Source organism: Rhinolophus sinicus, linkage group LG12, assembly GCF_036562045.2.
Source record: "Rhinolophus sinicus isolate RSC01 linkage group LG12, ASM3656204v1, whole genome shotgun sequence".
NCBI classification, from domain to species: Eukaryota; Metazoa; Chordata; class Mammalia; order Chiroptera; family Rhinolophidae; genus Rhinolophus; species Rhinolophus sinicus.
In genome coordinates, this window is record NC_133761.1 from 57,007,370 (window position 1) to 57,024,470 (window position 17,101).

A 17,101-nucleotide genomic window follows, 5' to 3' on the forward strand; every position below is an offset into this window, starting at 1 on the left:
CGCCGGAGCCCAGTCCCCCAGCGCGCGGCCCGGGACCGCGGGCGGGAGAAGCGATGCCCCAGGCTGCGCGCTCACGTCTGTCCCAACGCAGGCGTCTCGGCGACGTCCGTCAGTCTTGGGATAGAGTTTGTCAAGTCACCTCTAGCCACTCGGAGAACCCGGTTTTCCCGGTTTTTGGGGACAGTAATTGTTCTCGTTGTCTCTTGCCCTTAGAAAGTTACTCCGACACTTTCGATCATCCGTCCCGAGTAAGAAAGAAAAATAAAGACAGAGTGTGGTCTGTCCCCGGGTGAGGGGGTGCAGGGGGATCCCGTCTAGTGGGGAGAGCCAGTTGTAGCCGGAGCGGCGAGTACAGCCCATTGACAATTCAGCCCCGGAAAGGGTTAAGTACATCCTGCCGGTTCGGTTTACATGTAAATAGAGAGCAGCTGCTCCGCGCGGGCCCCGGCTGGCCCTTTTAAGTTTTTGATTGGTTGCCAATGACATCACCGCCCGTGTTATAACACCAAGGACCCAAAGCAGCGTTGGATCAACCCTCCTTAAAGAGACGAGGCCACGCCCTCGGCTCCACCTCCTCCTGTCGCTCATTGGCCGCTGACTGCTGTGAGGTAGCGGTCAGCTTTCTCCGGATTCCTATTGGTCGAATGCGCCGTCGGTCGGCAGCCGGCCCGCCCCCTCAGAACCTTACATTTACAGTGTGGCAAAAGAGAAAGTAACTATGTTACTGCTGGAGATCAATGAAGCCAAGTGAATGGGGGCTGAATGTGTGAATTCATACTGAAGCGGAGCGCCAGATGGTGGAGGGCTACACTTATTTATAAAGTAAGTGGAAGTCACCGCGGTTACTCGTGAGAGCCAAGGAGTGTAAGGAGGTGTGTGTGTGTGTGTGTGTGTGTGTGTGTGTGTGTGTGTGTGTGTTTGGATGCTCACAGGGAGACACAGCAGGTGAGGTTATAGGGTTCCGGCTGTTGGCTCACGCTGCCCTGTGCGTTTACTCTCTCTCTCTCTCTCTCTCTCTCTCTCTCTTTCTCTCTCTGCAGTCTATTTGGATTTGGGGCGAAGAAAAAATGAGGTTTGTTGGGATGCTTTGCGGCAGTTTTAAATGCCTGGGGTTTGTTAGTGCGCTATGTTGCGAAAGGGGATGTTGAGTGCCCCAGGAGTGGGGAAGGCGCATTCTCTGACCACTTAATTTTCTTCCCAGCCTCTGTCTAGAGGTGGAAGGACAACTAGGGGGGAGAAGGGATAGCTCAGTATTTCTCTGGGAGGCTTCCTGGGCCAGTGTGGATGGTTTCACGGGCAATATATCAACGCCCGACCCTCTGCTGCAGGGATGCAGATCTCTTTATACACTCCGCGCGTGTGTGTGAGTCGCGCACTCCTGTGGAGGTGGGGGTCCCAGCTTATGTCTCCGTGAACACGCTTAAGCATCCCTCTCCAAGGAAATGGACTGTTGATTCTGGGACGTACCCTACCAGGTAACACAACAGCAAAGACTTGCACCGTTTGGTCCAGCTGGGAAACAGTTACAGCTCCTGGAATAGTACTTGCTCTTCAAAAAAATACTACGCAAGGGAGGGAAGAAAGGAGGAAGGGAGGAAGGCAGGGAAGGGATTGGATCCTTCGCTCCCATCCAAAGGTGGGTGAGAGAAACCTGAGTCGGTGGGGATCTGTGAACGTGATGGGGGCTTGCCCGTGTGTGCCTGCGTGTGTGGATTCTGCCTGTGGCATTTGGCCTCTGTGTCAGAGAATGGTGGCGGTTGTGTGTAGATGAATGATAGATGACATTTTTCCAGACATCTCTTAAAGTTCGTTTAGGTGAGTGCCTCTTGCATGGGGTTTGGTTTCTTTTCTATGTGCATGACTGATAGGGGAGAAGCCAGCAGGGCTGGGTTGTAGAGTCCCCTGTGCCCACAGAGAGGATGGAACTGTCCCTTTGCAGGTGCCCTCTCATGAGACAAGAGGTAGAGCTAGTGGGCAACACTTCACTGTCCCCTTTAACAGGCGCGAGCTATTTGGGAAGTCATCTTTATGGGTGACTTTTGAAGAGAGGTGATATCTGTGGGGGACCCTAATATTATGCACAGTGCCTGCCTCCCGTTGAGAGAAGCTCTAGGATGCATAGTCTGTGCCTCTGGGGAAATGAAGGAGGGAGGAGACTCAAAGTGCTCCTTTCCTTAAAGGCAGGAGTGGGCCTGTGGGGTGGGGGGCAGTGAGGGAGCAAAGGGTGGGTGATGGATGTGCCGGGCTGGGGTTTCCAGACCTGGCTTCTTGGCTTGAGGCTTCTTTGTAGGGAGCCAGTTTGTAATGAAAGGGGAAATGCAGATTAATTTATAAGAGGCTAAGAGGAAACACAGGAGGTTTTAACATGACTGTGTTGTGCTTTTCAAAGGACTCGGTCGAATGGAAAGCAAGAATAGCTCCCAGTTAAAGAGATTCACTTAGGGGGATACCTTCATTCTGATTTGCAGAAAGTTGACGTCCACGCCTAATGTATATTTAGCTGCTGTATATTTCTGTGAGCCATGCCAGGGCTCTTGGTCATACCTCTGCCTTTGCAGTGGGTAAGGACTGACATGGAAAGTATGCAAGGGTGGACAAATGGGTCCTTCTCAGATGGGTGCAGTATACTTCTGCCCAGGAGATGAGGCTCAGAATAGATGCCTCTTAAGAGCCTGCCTTTCTGTCTTCAGTGTTTCTCATTCTTTGTGCTTTTACTTTCTCTAAGGCTGAACTTTGATGTGGGTCCAAGAAAGGTTGTTCCTCAACATTTGCGTAGACTATGCATTTCGCCTTAGACTTAGGGACCAACGAGATGAGGGTCCTTTGGTTGACATCCTCTTTGCATCTGTCAAAACGGGTTTCAGGCTTCAAGAGCGGCATGACAGAGGGCACTTAGGATGACTTTGCTCAGAGGGATGCAAAGGCCTCTCCTGGGGATTGGCTTAGACTGCCTTTTGTGTCACGTGACTTGATTCTTTCTTTCCCCCTCCCCTTCTTTACAGACTGTCTTGAGTTCTTCTTGAATTGCCAGTTTTCAGCCTCCTCATGCCTCCGTCTCCTTTAGACGACAGGGTAGTAGTAGCACTGTCAAGGCCCGTCCGGCCGCAAGATCTCAACCTCTGTTTAGACTCTAGCTACCTTGGCTCTGCCGCCCCAGGCAGTAACAGCCACCCTTCTGTCATCGCCACCACCGTTGTGTCCCTAAAGGCTGCGAATCTGACGTATATGCCCTCATCCAGCGGCTCTGCCCGCTCCCTGAATTGTGGATGCAGCAGTGCCAGCTGCTGCACTGTGGCAACCTACGACAAGGACAGTCAGGCCCCAAACCAAGCCATTGCCGCTGGCCCCGCCACCACCGCCATCGGAACCTCTACCACCTGCCCTGCTACCCAGATGGTCAACAACAATGAGAATGCAAGCTCTTTAGGTCCATCGGGTGGGGTGGGGAGCCCTGTGGCAGGGACCCCCAAGCAGCTAGCCAGCATCAAAATAATCTACCCCAATGACTTGGCAAAGAAGATGACCAAATGCAGCAAGGGTCACCTGCCAAGCCAGGGCCCTGTCATCATTGACTGCAGGCCCTTCATGGAGTACAACAAGAGTCACATCCAAGGAGCTGTCCACATCAACTGTGCCGATAAGATCAGCCGACGGAGACTACAGCAGGGCAAAATCACTGTCCTAGACTTGATTTCCTGTAGGGAAGGCAAGGACTCTTTCAAGAGGATCTTTTCCAAAGAAATTATAGTTTACGATGAGAATACTAATGAGCCGAGCCGAGTGATGCCCTCCCAGCCACTTCACGTAGTCCTCGAGTCCCTGAAGAGAGAAGGCAAAGAACCTCTGGTGTTGAAAGGTAATGCCCCTTGTCCCTTCCCAAGCACACTCCTGAGCTGCCTGGGGTCACTTGGGGTTTTCTCTTAGAAGTACCAGCATCCTCCTTACCCTGGCTACAAAAGATCAAACTAGACTTCCTTCTTCTTGTCTGCCCTTCCATGCCCTTTCTTAGGTATTTTGGTTAGTGAGAGAAGCCCAGCAACACAGAACTGGAAGCTGGAAGATTTGGGTCCTAGTCCTGAGTCACCTTCTAATTTGCATTGTGCAAGTCACTTCACCTCTCAGACGTTTCTCGTCTTTCTGAAAAGGGGCTTTTGTAACACCAGATGGTAGCTCAAGGCATGCCTGGTCTGGTAGTTCTGTTCCAATCCATTGCTAATTGGAAAGTTATTGTGTCTCAGACTTAACCGAAGTTGATGGGACGGAGGAAGCACCAACTATGGTGAACTACAGGTAAACTTAGAGGTGCCGATTCTTTTTGTGGGAAATGCTTCCTTTTTCTCTCCCCTCTGACCAGGTTGGATTCTATGTGGTTTATAAAGTGACCTTCAAGAAGGGCAGAGATCCTTCTTGTAAGGCCCCACAGAAAGTGTAAGTTCACCCAAACGTCTGTTCCTCTGCCAAAGTTCCAAGGGGACAGAGTCATTGTTATGAAATATTCACCAACCCATTGTTCCTCTGGCCTCCCCCGACAACCATTGACATCATGGCTCCTCCCAAGATGGAGTGGTGGGTCCCTTGCCCCAGTACACTCAGTGCAGAATAACTCTGAGGTCACGGTTGCTAAACCCTGGCAGGAGGAAGGAATTACCCACTGTTCTCTGAGCTCCTTCCACACAGTGTTGCCTAACCTAGTAGGGCAGCCATCATTCTGCGTCCATTCCAGTTGTACCTCTTTGCCCTCAGATACTGTCGCTTGGGACACTGCACCCCACTCTTCCTCTTTGGTGTCTTCTGTCTGGGGGTGATGGAACTGAGAGGTAGTCATCTTCTTTCTTCTCTTGTGTTTGGATCCAACGACATCATCTGGGCCACGTCACCAGCCAGTCTCCTGAAGTGTGTTGATCAAAGGGCTTCTTTGACTGCCTTGTATATTTAAATTGCAACAGGCCTTTGAGGTGAGCAAGTTTGTTCTTTTGTCTTTGTGAAACAGCTCTCTCATTCTCTTTCTCATCTTCCCAGTGATACATTCTGCCCTTTGTTAAGTAGTATTCTTGGAAATACGGTTCTGAATTCCTTTAATATAACCCCCCATGCCCCTCCTCCACTGCCCTTGAACTTGTTCTTATTGGACTCAACTTCAACAAATACACAACTTTCCTTAGGGCCGGTGGGCTCTGATGGGAAGGAGAACATGGGCGTCCTATCCAGAGAGTTCCTGCAGTGTCCAGACATTTTGTAGTTGTCGTTCATGGATTTTCTTGGGGTTACAGATACGTGCAGATTTCCTCTGTGTAGCTCTGTATTTTATTTCTTTATATTCTTGTTTGGTTGATTTTGAGTGATTCCTAGTAGCTTTACCCAGCTGGTTGTTTTTGCACCATGATCTTGGCTTGTGTCATCTTTTGCCCATGAGAAAATATAACCTACACATTTCTCATTTGTAGTGGTTTATCTTGGGGAGCAAAGAGGGGGGAGGGATTGCCAATGGTCTTGATGGTCCTCTGTTTGCTCATGCAGAGTAGATGTTGTTGAGCCAAAGCCGACCTTTGGTGTCTGTATGAGCTGAAGACAGGCATCAAACTACGCGTTAAGATGACCCGACCTTGAACAGGAGGGTGATTAGGAGACGTTGTAGCTCCTACCTCCTATTCGGCCGTGGGCATTGCTGTGTATGTGGTGGCTTGTCGGCCACCGAGGAAGGAGTCTCCTGGGTATTACTGATGCAAGTGGGGTTCCTCTCCCCCTCTCCTTTGGATGCAACTGAGAGTGCAGGCAGTCTGGGCTTGTTCCTGTGTCAGTGAGTAAGATTGCCTCCATGGGGCGGAGCCAGACATGCTGCTGACCTCACCACTGGGCGCCTTGGGCGGCCTCTGAGAGGGCTCGTCATTTTCGGGTTGGTGACACACAGCGAGCGGCGGTTGACCTGGAAGGCGCGCTGGTAGTAGAGGTTGGATTACTTGTAGTTTTGGGGGCTTTTTCTTCAAATATTGGGGAATTTGGTTGAAAATACGTAGCTCGGGAGCAAAAGGGTCTATAATCTACTTCATTTACTATTGTCGTCATTATTATTTTGGTCTCTTTTGGAGGAATGGCCTAAAATTGGGACCAAGATGGGAAAGAAGAGAAAGCGATCAATATTAGGATGCCCCCAACTACCCTTTCATGCGGGCAAACCAAAGGTTAATGCCATAGCACCACTGAGGGGAAGGATGAGGTGTGTGCCTCTCAGGAGGCATAGCCAGCAGCTTCTCCCAGGTCTTTGACCATCCTGGTCTGACTTCTCTGCTGAGCTTTATTTTAGTAACCCCGTCCCTTGGTGAAGTAAGATTTTATTTTAGCAAGAGTGGTAGTGGTACCATTTTGGAATGAGTGATTTTTGTGGGGAGCAGCGGCAGGTGGGGGTATCGAGAATGTAAGAGAGAAACTTGTAAGGCCTCATTAATTTAGTTTTAGAGATTTCAGTACAATCTCGGGTAATTTATGGCTGGCCCACCTGACTCTCTGGTGTATGTTTGTAAACACTGGTTGCTACCCTCCCCATCCAAGTTTCATGTCCCCCTGTTTCAATGCCATGTTCTCCATTTTTGGTGCTGGCCCGTGAAGGAGAGCGGCTGCTCAGTTGCCATTTTAGTCATGCTGTGTCAGGTTGGGAAGAAAGTGATCAGAGGCAGAGAAGCCCCTGAGATTAAGTGACTGCTCTAATTTACAGTCAGTCACCTCCTTATTGTGACCAATGTCTGAATCTATGTTTTATTCTCAACTCCTGAGGGGGGAAAAAATGGCATCAGACCTGTGCTTCTGCTCCCCCTGGAGAAATGAATAAACACTTAGGGATTTGCAAAATCTTTGAAAGAATTAGAATGTGTTTTATCCAAAGTTGATTTTTAACATGATTTCTAACCACACTAAATAATAAGGTTAACCAATTCTGGGCTTTCTATAATGAGATCTACCATCTTCACTGTGATGTTTACAAGACTCCCTTCCTTTTCAGCAAGGCTGGGTGAAAGGAAATAATTTGTCGTTTACCTGTGTAAGAAAGATAAGCTATTGCTGCCTCCTCCTTAAAGACGCTGTTTGCCTTTAACAATTTTATTGGAAAAATTTTCAAACAGAAAAGTAGAAAACAGGATAATGAGTACCCATATACTTACCACCAGATTAAACAATTATTGATGGTTTCCCTCGTTGCTCTCTCTTTCCTTTTTGGTTGACATATTTTTATAGTATAGACAACATTTTAATGCATTTAAATATGTTTCACATTTAAACTTAATGTTGGAAAATTGATAAGGCTGGGGATATTTTATAGTATTGTATGGGCAACATTTTCACGCCTAAATACTTCAGTGTCATGTGCCCATTTTTGAGAGTTTTTCAGACGTAGCACTGTAACTCACTGGCTGTCAGGTCTGTGGCGGAGCGGCAGTCCCTCTGAGTGGGAGGGCTCCAGGGGACAACTGGGGGATCTGTGGCGCCCTCTTCTGCACGGGTATATCAGGGCCCATGCCTGTACTTGCCCTGTGCTGTCACAAAACAAAGACTGACTGACTGTGTCCCATAGCCCTGCCTCTGTACCAGAGGCTTTTATTGGAGGGCAGGGGGAGAAGAGAGAACTACTTCAGGAGGCGGATGCATAGAGATCTGATAACATAGGGGGTTTGATTTTTATAGTATAAAACTTTCCATCATAAGTCCTGAAATGAGCAGGAGAAGATTGCAAATGTAGATTGCACACATTCTTCCACGGTCAGCAAGGATTCTGAAGTAAACACTTGTAGGCAATATTGAGTGTGACGACAAAGCAAATGACTGTGCTCGGAAACTAGAGACCCTGTAAAAATGTTCTTTCTGTTTCTGCTCTGTTTTGTGGGGGGGAATAAAAGTCTTCCTCTTGTATCTCAGGAATGTTATGAGGATTTTTTTAAGAAATGTGAAATAAGGACATAGGTATATTCACCAAGTTGCTGTTGTTATTCTGAGCCTCTGTGTAACATCCAGACATTAGCCTTGGAGCAAATGGGGGCGAAATTCAGGCAGTACTTGGGATGCAGTTGTAGTCTGAATGCTAGTCTTGGTTCCCCCCACCCCACCCCAATCCCCATTACTGGGCAAATTGCTTAATCCCTTACTTCCTCAGTCTCCTCATTTATGAAAAGAGGGCATAACAGTAGTTATCTCATAGTGTTAGTTTTCCTTAGCTAAGTGAATTAATGTTTGCAAAGTATCTGAACACTTTCTCATATATCGTAAGCACTGAAAAATGTAGTTTAATATATTATTACTATTGGTTGAACAGAAATAATGATGCCAATAAACAGACAATTTTGGTTCTTTTTCTAAAGGAGTACAAATAAAAAGCTAGGTATGGGGAGGGAGAGAGAGAGAGAGAGAGAGAGAGAGAGAGAGAGAGAGAGAGAGAGACTATGGCCTAAAAATAACTTGGTGACTGGTTCCTAATTTAAGTAGCATACAGTTGGAGTGCCAAGTAATTACAAAAACATGTTGGGTCAAGAGGCCAGAGTAATTTGGGCCTATCCTAGAATTATTTATTTGTAGGGGAATTTGTGAAAATGTGATGATATATCTATCCCACAACTAAACAATGAACGCAGAAAACTATTCAGCTTTGCTTTTTCTGGCCTTTCATCAGGCTGATTTATTTTTGGAAGAGGGATTGCAGTCTGACTATAAGAGGGTAAGTGGAAGGAGGGGACTGTGTGCTTCATGCTGCAAAGTTCTCGAAGCTTTGAGTTGTGATGAGATGGAGTGTGGCGGGAAAAGGAGGGACGGCATTGAAAGGCCTGCTCCTTTCTTCACGTGAGTCCTAACCTTTTTCCCTGAACTGGCTCATAGTTGCCTGTACTCTCTCTGAGCCTTTGGATACACTATTCTCCTTCTTAATTAAAATGTAAGTGAGAAGAGACAAGTGTGCTCTCTCCCCCATCTCTGCCCTTGCGCCATCTGCCCCTCATTCCCTGTGTGCCGACGTTAGCTCACTAATACTGGGTTCAAATCTAGGCTTTTGCACTGTCCAACTGTGGGTGTCCTTAGGCATCCCAGGTTATTTCTGAGAACCCCAGTTTTTGTTTTCGTGTTTTTTTTTGTTTTTTTTCCCATTGTAAACTGGGAATAATTTCAATATCACAGGATGAACTGAGGTGACATAAAGTGCCTGGCACAGAGACAGCTCTCAATAAATCAGGCCCCTGGGCCCTGCTCCCCAACTGCCATGCCCTGTCAAAACCTCTTACATTAGACATTGGGGGTGTGTGGGGTGGGGAGAGGGTTTGAGGGGGTGGGGGGGAATGTCAACTTGTTCTAAACACAGTACTGTGGGAGCATTTGAGTATGATCTTGGCCTTCCCAGTTCAGATCAGTTAAGTTAACCATCTGGCTTGTCAAGGACAAGTTCAAGAAACTTTTCTCCTGGCAGTGGTAGGTAATGCTATAAGATCGGAAACAGCAGGGGCAGGGAAGGGAGGTTTGACACTCTTCTGCCACAGCCTGGTGGCACACACACTCAGAAACTAGGTGTGAGCTTTTCACCAGAAGCCACCCTGCTTCTTTAGACTCAGTACCATCAGCAGCCAGGTGTCCCTGCCCCAGCACTGTTGGGGAGCAGTGTGGACATGAAAGTATATTGATTTGCAGTGCTGAGGCAATTTAATTCAAGTAGGCAGTTAAGGATACACTCCACACTGTGGGTAGAAATCCTCATCCCACGGGAGGTCATCTCACATTTTCCAACTCTAGAATTCCAGTTTTGAGAACAGGAAGGCAGCTTAGCGGTCCCCTCGTCCAGTAGTTTTCACTGCAGGCTGCCCATGGGCATCAGTTGGGGCCATTGGAAACCTTTGGCTCTCAGGTCCCACCTCCAGAGATTCTGGTCTGGGGTACAGCCTGAGCCTCAGGAGTTTTAAAGGTTCTCTGGTGAGTCTAACGTGCAGCCAAGTTTGAGGGCCATTGACCGGGTGTGGTCTTCTCATTACGCAGCTGCGGAAATGGAGCCTAGAGAAGTTGGTCCCTTGTTCAAGGTCACATACATGATTAATTTTGGAGCCTTGGTCTTTAGTGCTAAAATAGGTCTTGCCCGATCAATAGATGGACATGCATGTGTGTTATTATCTAGTGATTAACAGTATCTATAGCATGCAAATATAAAATAAGATAGTTAATCAATCATTTTGAGTATTGATACCTTTTTTGTTGAGTTTTCAGATTTCAACTCTAAGGACCTCAGTCTGAGATCTTTTGAAGCCAGCAGCTCATGATCCTGATATTTTATCCAAGTCCTAGAAATGTGGGACAAATAGTGACGTCGATTTCATCCCATCTTCTGGGGAATTTAACGGTTTAAGGAAGAGCTAGAAAACATACTTCCGGATGTGCGCCTGTGTCGAGTGGTTCAGATTTCTAGGGACTTTTTGGTAGGTTGGTCTCCACCGACATACAGCCTTGTGGGTAAAGGAGATTCATGCATTTGCTCAACAAATATTATTGAAGCCTTCCTTCTAGGTGTGCACTAGCCTTCAGGCTGGGGAAGCTGCCATCATAATAACCATATGCTGGCATGAGAGCACATCCAGACCAGGCCAGTATTCCAGATCCTTCCCACCTTGAAGACCACGTACCTGTATGGATTCTTCATCGTCTTCTGCCACAGTCTGGTTTAGGGAGCGGGTCATCTTCTGGGAAGTACATATTTGTGTGGCACTGGGCCTTTTTGTCCTTTCTTTTCCCCTTGCAAGATAGAGTCTGGCCTTTTCCAAGCACGTCTCCATGGGCCAACACAATTTCTTTCCACAGTCTTGATCTGAAAGGAGGTGACTTTTTGTATTTGTTGGTTTTTAATAGAAAAGGAAATCTGTGTTCTCTCTCTCCCTCAGGAGCTCAGGGGTGGCAGGTCTTCTCATCTTTGTGATAGAGTGGAACTTTGTAATTTAGACCTCCCTAATTTCGGGCGTCATAGGAACAAGGCCTGTGTTTATTTTTTTCCTTCATGCTATCTATGAAAAGAGGACATGCTAAGCAAACAAGCATTGTAAATGATATTTCCAAAACAAGATTTCGGCCTACTTAGAAAAAAAAAATTGGCAAGTACAATTAAAAACCACTCACTCTACGGGACCGGGCTGGGATGAAAACACAAGTCTGTCTTTTCAAAGCTGGGTTATTTCCCATAAACCATGTGGGTCCCTCTTGGACAAATTTTCATTGATTATGTTTCCATATACTGTATACTCTATATCCGTATCGTGTAAACTTACTAATTCAGAAAAATTGGAGGGAAGAGAAAACGACGAGGATAAACCACAGCTTGAATTTTATTGTAAAACATTTAAAAATACACATTTTATTTGCAAGTTCATGTGGTATCTTTTCTAATTATGAAGTCTTGACTCTTTAGCTGTTTCATCCATAAGCCAAGAGGAAGAGCGTAGCATTTTTTTTCTTCTTGCAGCTTATGTCTGTATCATCTATTATTACTTAAAAGTTGGGGGGAAATGTATACACATTTTAAGAAAGGAGAAAACTATATTAAAATTGTAATACTCAATATATACCGATAACAAAAGAGGAATACAAGTCACATTTGACTTCTGCAATGACAAGAGGTGCTCAAAGTGGTTACCATCAGTGTAATTTTAATACAGTTTTTCCCTTTCTTAAAATGCGTATACATTTTTTGTCACCCTCTGTGTGTGTGTGTGTTTACGTTCCACTTCCTCACCCCAGCAAGACCCATATTTTATGTAACTTAAACAAAAAGGAACCATGAGCCTGTGCTTTTGGATAAAGAAATGAACTGTGCCGCCTGGTACTTTCATATAAGATAAAGGCTGTTACCTGACGCTCTGCCTCTGGCAGAGTGGCAGACACTCACAGGAAGGAAAGGGTTTGCGGATTCATCAAGTTATCTGTATTGCCCTTAATTTTATTTGTGATGAAGGCCTATTCATCATGTTTTCACCCCCTAAGACTTGAATTTCATGGAAAACAAAATAAAACCACCCTCTTCCTGAGTGTTTCAACAATGGGTTTCATTTTCTTTGTCTTAGCACCCAGCTGGGTCCCCTGGCAAGCATCTGTTGTCCATTTCTCAGTGAAGTAAGTAGTAGGTGAAAGGGTTTGATGGGGGTGGGGGGGTCCTGTTGGCCCAGCCCTCCGTTTGAGGAGCAGAATTCTCTCGTGCTATAATATCAGCTCAACTGATCTTAGTGTCCCTAGGTTAAGAAGGCAGTCACCACTCTGCGTCAGAACGTTATATCCAGTTCTTTAATACTTGATATTTATTCGATGGGGGAAATAATCCCACATTCTTTGAATCCTGGCCCCGTGGTCCACTACCATTGGGCTAATTGTGACCAGCTGTTGCTACTGAGCAGAGAGAAGAAAAAACAAAGTGGGAGAGGAGGGAGGAAGGGCAGGGGAGTAGAGGGAACAGAACAGTGTGAGGTCAGAGGGTACTCTGAGGGTCACAGTGACAGTATCTCCCAGTGTCACTGGACTTGAGTCCTGGGTTCCAGTGTTCAAGACTGTGTTATTGTCATTCATTATCACAGAGTGTCTGCTTCTGTCTTAAAATAATAAGACTAGACAGATTTGTAAGAGAGTCTTCCTTGAAACAATAGGGGACATTTTCTTGGGTCTTGCATTTCTAGTCTTATTAAAATAGCACATTTTTATGATAAGAATTTATAAAAATGGTCTTATGGTTCTCATGAAATGATATTTTAATATGACAGAAGAATCCCATTTCATCACGTGTAGCTACTCTGGCTCTGACCAACCTAGCTTCTTCCTTGAAATTAGAAAATTATTTTCCAGGTAGTTTGGAAAAAAAAACCTCATTAATAGCTATGGAATGTTTTCTATATACTAGGTAGGCCTCGGGCTGTCATATATGTGTCTTATTTCATCCTCAGCTTTGCTTCTTGAGACAAGTTTCAGATCCCCAGTTTTACAGATGCAAATCTGAGAAGCAATTTCAATATTTTCTCCCTGTTATTAACCCGTGAGTTGGAGAACAGGAATCGAAACTCAGTTCTTAAGATCTCAAAGCCCAAGTCCTTTCCAGGCTAGGCACATACTTTTTATTTTTTTAAAAGTGAGCTGTATTCTAATGGTGGCTTCCCCTGTGCTTTACCTCTGAGGTGCTCAAAATTATCATACTTCTCCCTCGCTCCCTTTTTCCTCAACTGATAATTCAGTGGTCAGAAGAGTGGCCTACTCTGTATCCTCAGAGAAGAGATGGTTTGCCGGTGACCTTGCCCTGAATTATATCCCAGCTTTTGGAACCTTCAAATTTTAGTCATGACAGAGGCTGTTAAGGAGTAACAATTTGAAGAAACGTTTGAAAACGGCAATAATGATCTCTAACATTTAGGTAATGCTGACTATCTACCAGACTCTACTCGGAGCACTGCATCTCATGATAACACTCCCGTTTACACTGGAGCGACCGAGACTCAGAGAGATCCACACACTTGTCCAAAGTCACGCAGCTCGGGCATGGCGGAGCCTGGGCAGAGTGCTGCAATGCTTCTGCTCTGTGCGTTTTTCAATGTGGAGAACCTTAGAATACATTCTCCTAGCAGCCTGCGGATATGAGGGCGAATCTGCCTTCCTCTGCACACATTAATGTACTTACTCACGTGCTAGAATGGGAGGTACATGAGTGAGAAGAAAGACAGGGACAAAGTGAGATGTAGTGAGTAAGAAGAAACATCGGATGGGTATGTATGACTACATCCCAAAGACTCTACTATCTAAAGGTATCTGGATGCTTATGGTTTATATTCATTATCCATCCGATTAGTGTGGATAATAATATTGACTATAGATTTTTTTTTTCCCTCAAGTGTGTGAAGGAAGACTCTCCAGTTAGGTTATCAATAAATACGCTTTAGGAATACAGCTCAGGTACCCTGGGAGTGTGGCAGGGACAGGCCCTGGAAAAAGCATAGTTGATACCCTTGACGCATAGCAAAGTACACCCTTGCAAACCTGTGCTAGGAGCAGCATTCATTTAGGCAGAATTATTGAGCATTTGTGTCAGCTGTCCCATTTTACGGATGTGGAAACTGATTACTCAGCCAAGAGCATCTAAGTAGCTGGTAGCAGAACTGGCCCAGCTCCATGTTTCCTAACTCTCAGTTCAGTCATTTCTTTTTAAATCTCAGTGGGAATATAACCCTTTGGTTTGTATCTGAGCTGTTCTTAAATAAGCATTTCTTGTGGGTCTCGGTGTTTGGCCCGGTCACTTCATGTTTCCTTTCACTTTCCCTTTGTAATGAGCTTATTAAGTGAGTCCTCAGTGAATCAGTCCGCTGTTTTATATTTGTCCTCAGCCTTCCTATTAGGAACTTATATCTTTTCTAGCAAAGGGAATGTATGTAGTATGCAGGTTAACCTCACAGATTCTAGAACCAGACTGCTGAGTTTGTATTCTGACTTTGCCACTGATTAGAAGCATGAACTTGAGCAAATTAAATTTGGTGTGCCTCAGTGTTCTTATCCACAAAATGGGGAGGGTAGTGACGCTTTTCTCATGAGATTAAATGAGGATTCAATTAGATAATATATGTCCAAGTGCTTTGAACAATGCCAGACACATAATAGCTAATATGTATTAAAAATTGACTCGGATTATAATATCAAATATCTGCAATAATAATTTATCATTATGTACTTATACCCCAGAGATAGAGGAGGGATGTAATTCAGTAAAATAAATTGACATCGCCCCTGGTGCAATGTAAGTAGGAAGTCTTCAGTTCTCGTTAGATTGTTTTGTTTAAAGGTGTGGGAAAACCCAGTGTTTCTAGGGGGTGGACAGATAACTACATCAGTACTTTTTTCTGAATCAGTGCCATACTGGAAAATTGTATACTATTTCTATGTAAGGAAATCTTATAAAATTATATCTCAGCAAAGACTCAATTGTATACCCATTGTTGGAATATTAAAAAAATTTTAGAAAGAAAAAACCAGACGACATATGAATCCCCCTGACTGGCCTAGTTTCATTTTTACATAGTCTCTTCATTCTTTACCCATATATGTGCATATTCTGCAGAGTTTCTCATATAGAAACTGAAATTCATTTTTGTTATACAGTGCCTGTGCTTTTACTTCCTGTATAGTCATCACAGATTTCCTTTAAATGTCATAACATGTCTTATTTTATGGATGTATCCCATTTGACTTAACTGATTTGTCTATTAATGAAGTTAAGATCATTTCTCCATTTTTGACATTAGAAGAGACAGCCCTTGAGCGAGTGCCTTGTTTAGAGTCTTCTCTACCCACCAGTGAGGAATGGAAGCACAGGCTCCCCTCCTGGGGTTTATGTTTCCTCCTCTCCCTCAATTTCCCTTCACGTCTTCATTCCTGCTTTTCTCCTCAGAACACTAGAGCCAACTACCTGTCGAAGTGATTGGTTTTTAAGCAAGTCGTTATCCTCGATCGCAGGTCTTGTCACAAATTCTGATCGTGTGTACAGTACATGGTCTCTACGGTATGTGTTTGTCCATCTTGGGTTTCTAGTTGGTGGGCAGAGTGAGGAAGGATGGAAGCGTCAGTCAGTATGATTAAAAGATGAAAGCAATTGTGAAAGTGAGTGATCGTTTCATAAATATGAGTCACTCCCTGTTTTAGGGTGTTGAGAAGACACTTTGAAAGGGACATTGTGACACTCACAGCAGAAAGAGTAAGACTTTGCAGATGCTGGGTAATTTGGGTTTGTGTCTCCCACCCTTCCCCTTTTTTAAAACCCTGGAGTTTTAGGGCCCTGCAGGAATCTTCTGAGTGCTTAAGCAAATGCAGTCACAAAAGTCCATCAGAGTGGAAAGACAATTCCCATTAGTTCTTTTTGCTAAATTGAGGTAAGATGCCCTTTAAATAGGTGCTAATTCTCTGACAGATAATTAGCTTGTCTTCCTTGATAAAGTATGTGAATTGGATTGAAATTATTATAATTAATCTTACATATTATGTAAAAATGCATTTGTCTGCCCTTATTAGGGGAACCTCTTCTTTCCTACCTTGAGGGTGACTATAAAGCCCATCCCCACTCCAGTAGAAGGAATAAACTGAGTGAAGGATAGGGTGATGGGCAGCTCTCCCTTACAAAAGTTGGGAGAAGCTGAACAGGGGGGAAGCCACCCTTAAAAGAGACAGAGCTTTCATATTAATAGCAGCATCATTTTAGAAAACTGAGAATGCTTTAGGGCCTGAGAATCAGATGCTGCAAAGCTGCCTAAATAATTACCTTGAAATCAATCTCCTACTAGTGACATGATGTTTTTTCTCTAGATTTGCAATGCAGAGCTTTTTCCAAGGAATGAAGAGTGGGGTCATTGACTTGGTACACTTAGCTGGTGGCTGGGCAGTGACTCTGGACTGTGGCCCGAGAGGGCCAGGAGGGGCTGCTCGGTGACTCAGTGAGCCAAAGCTCCTCCCTGTGCTTTGTTGTCCTCCCCACTCTCCAGCCATTCAGAGGTCACTGAGATGTCCCCATCTGGCTACACAGTGCATTAAGGGCATCTTTTCCCATTGAAAGGTCTTGTCCACGGTCATTTGATTTTGCACGTGCTAAAATGTATCGTGGGGCGATGTGGGAGCACGGGAATAAAAGAGCGTGCTCTGGAGAGTCCATCCGAGAGCCTCTCCTCCAAGTTGAAGTGTTTCTTTTCCTGAGAGAGCGGCTATGTGGTGTTCGGTGGGAGCTCACGGACACTGGGTGGCTTACTGCCCCTTTGATGGTCAGCATCGGTCACTGCTTCCATGTGAGCGCACATACACACACACACACACACTTTAGTTCACACTTGTGAAATGGGGATGCAGATGGCACTGAGTAGTGACTCATTTCATGGGGATAACGACAGTTCTTATCTCTGTCTGCCCACTATGGTAGCCATGGGGGCCATGCGCTCCTGACCACTTGAAACGGGGCTCCTCCAAACTGAGAGATGTGCCACTTGCGTGACATATGTACCGGATCTCAAGGACCGTATTCAAAAAAGAATGCAACATATTTCATTAAGGATAGTTTTACTATTGATTCCCTGTCAAAATGAAGCTATTTTGGGCA

At 45.3% G+C, this 17,101-nt stretch overlaps 1 protein-coding gene across 2 annotated transcripts in view; it reads left to right on the top strand.

The window, feature by feature from the left end:
- DUSP10 (dual specificity phosphatase 10) overlaps positions 1 to 17,101 on the top strand; it is a 39,864-nt gene continuing 22,763 nt past the window's right edge. Inside the window, exons 1-3 of one of the 2 annotated variants that reach the window (XM_019740887.2) lie at positions 1 to 822; positions 1,329 to 1,475; positions 3,003 to 3,856. In XM_019740887.2, the coding sequence (XP_019596446.2) occupies positions 3,046 to 3,856 (811 nt within the window). In that variant the 5' untranslated portion in view covers positions 1 to 822; positions 1,329 to 1,475; positions 3,003 to 3,045. The remainder of the gene's footprint in view (positions 823 to 1,328; positions 1,476 to 3,002; positions 3,857 to 17,101) is intronic. The other variant, XM_019740816.2, reaches the window with a different exon arrangement.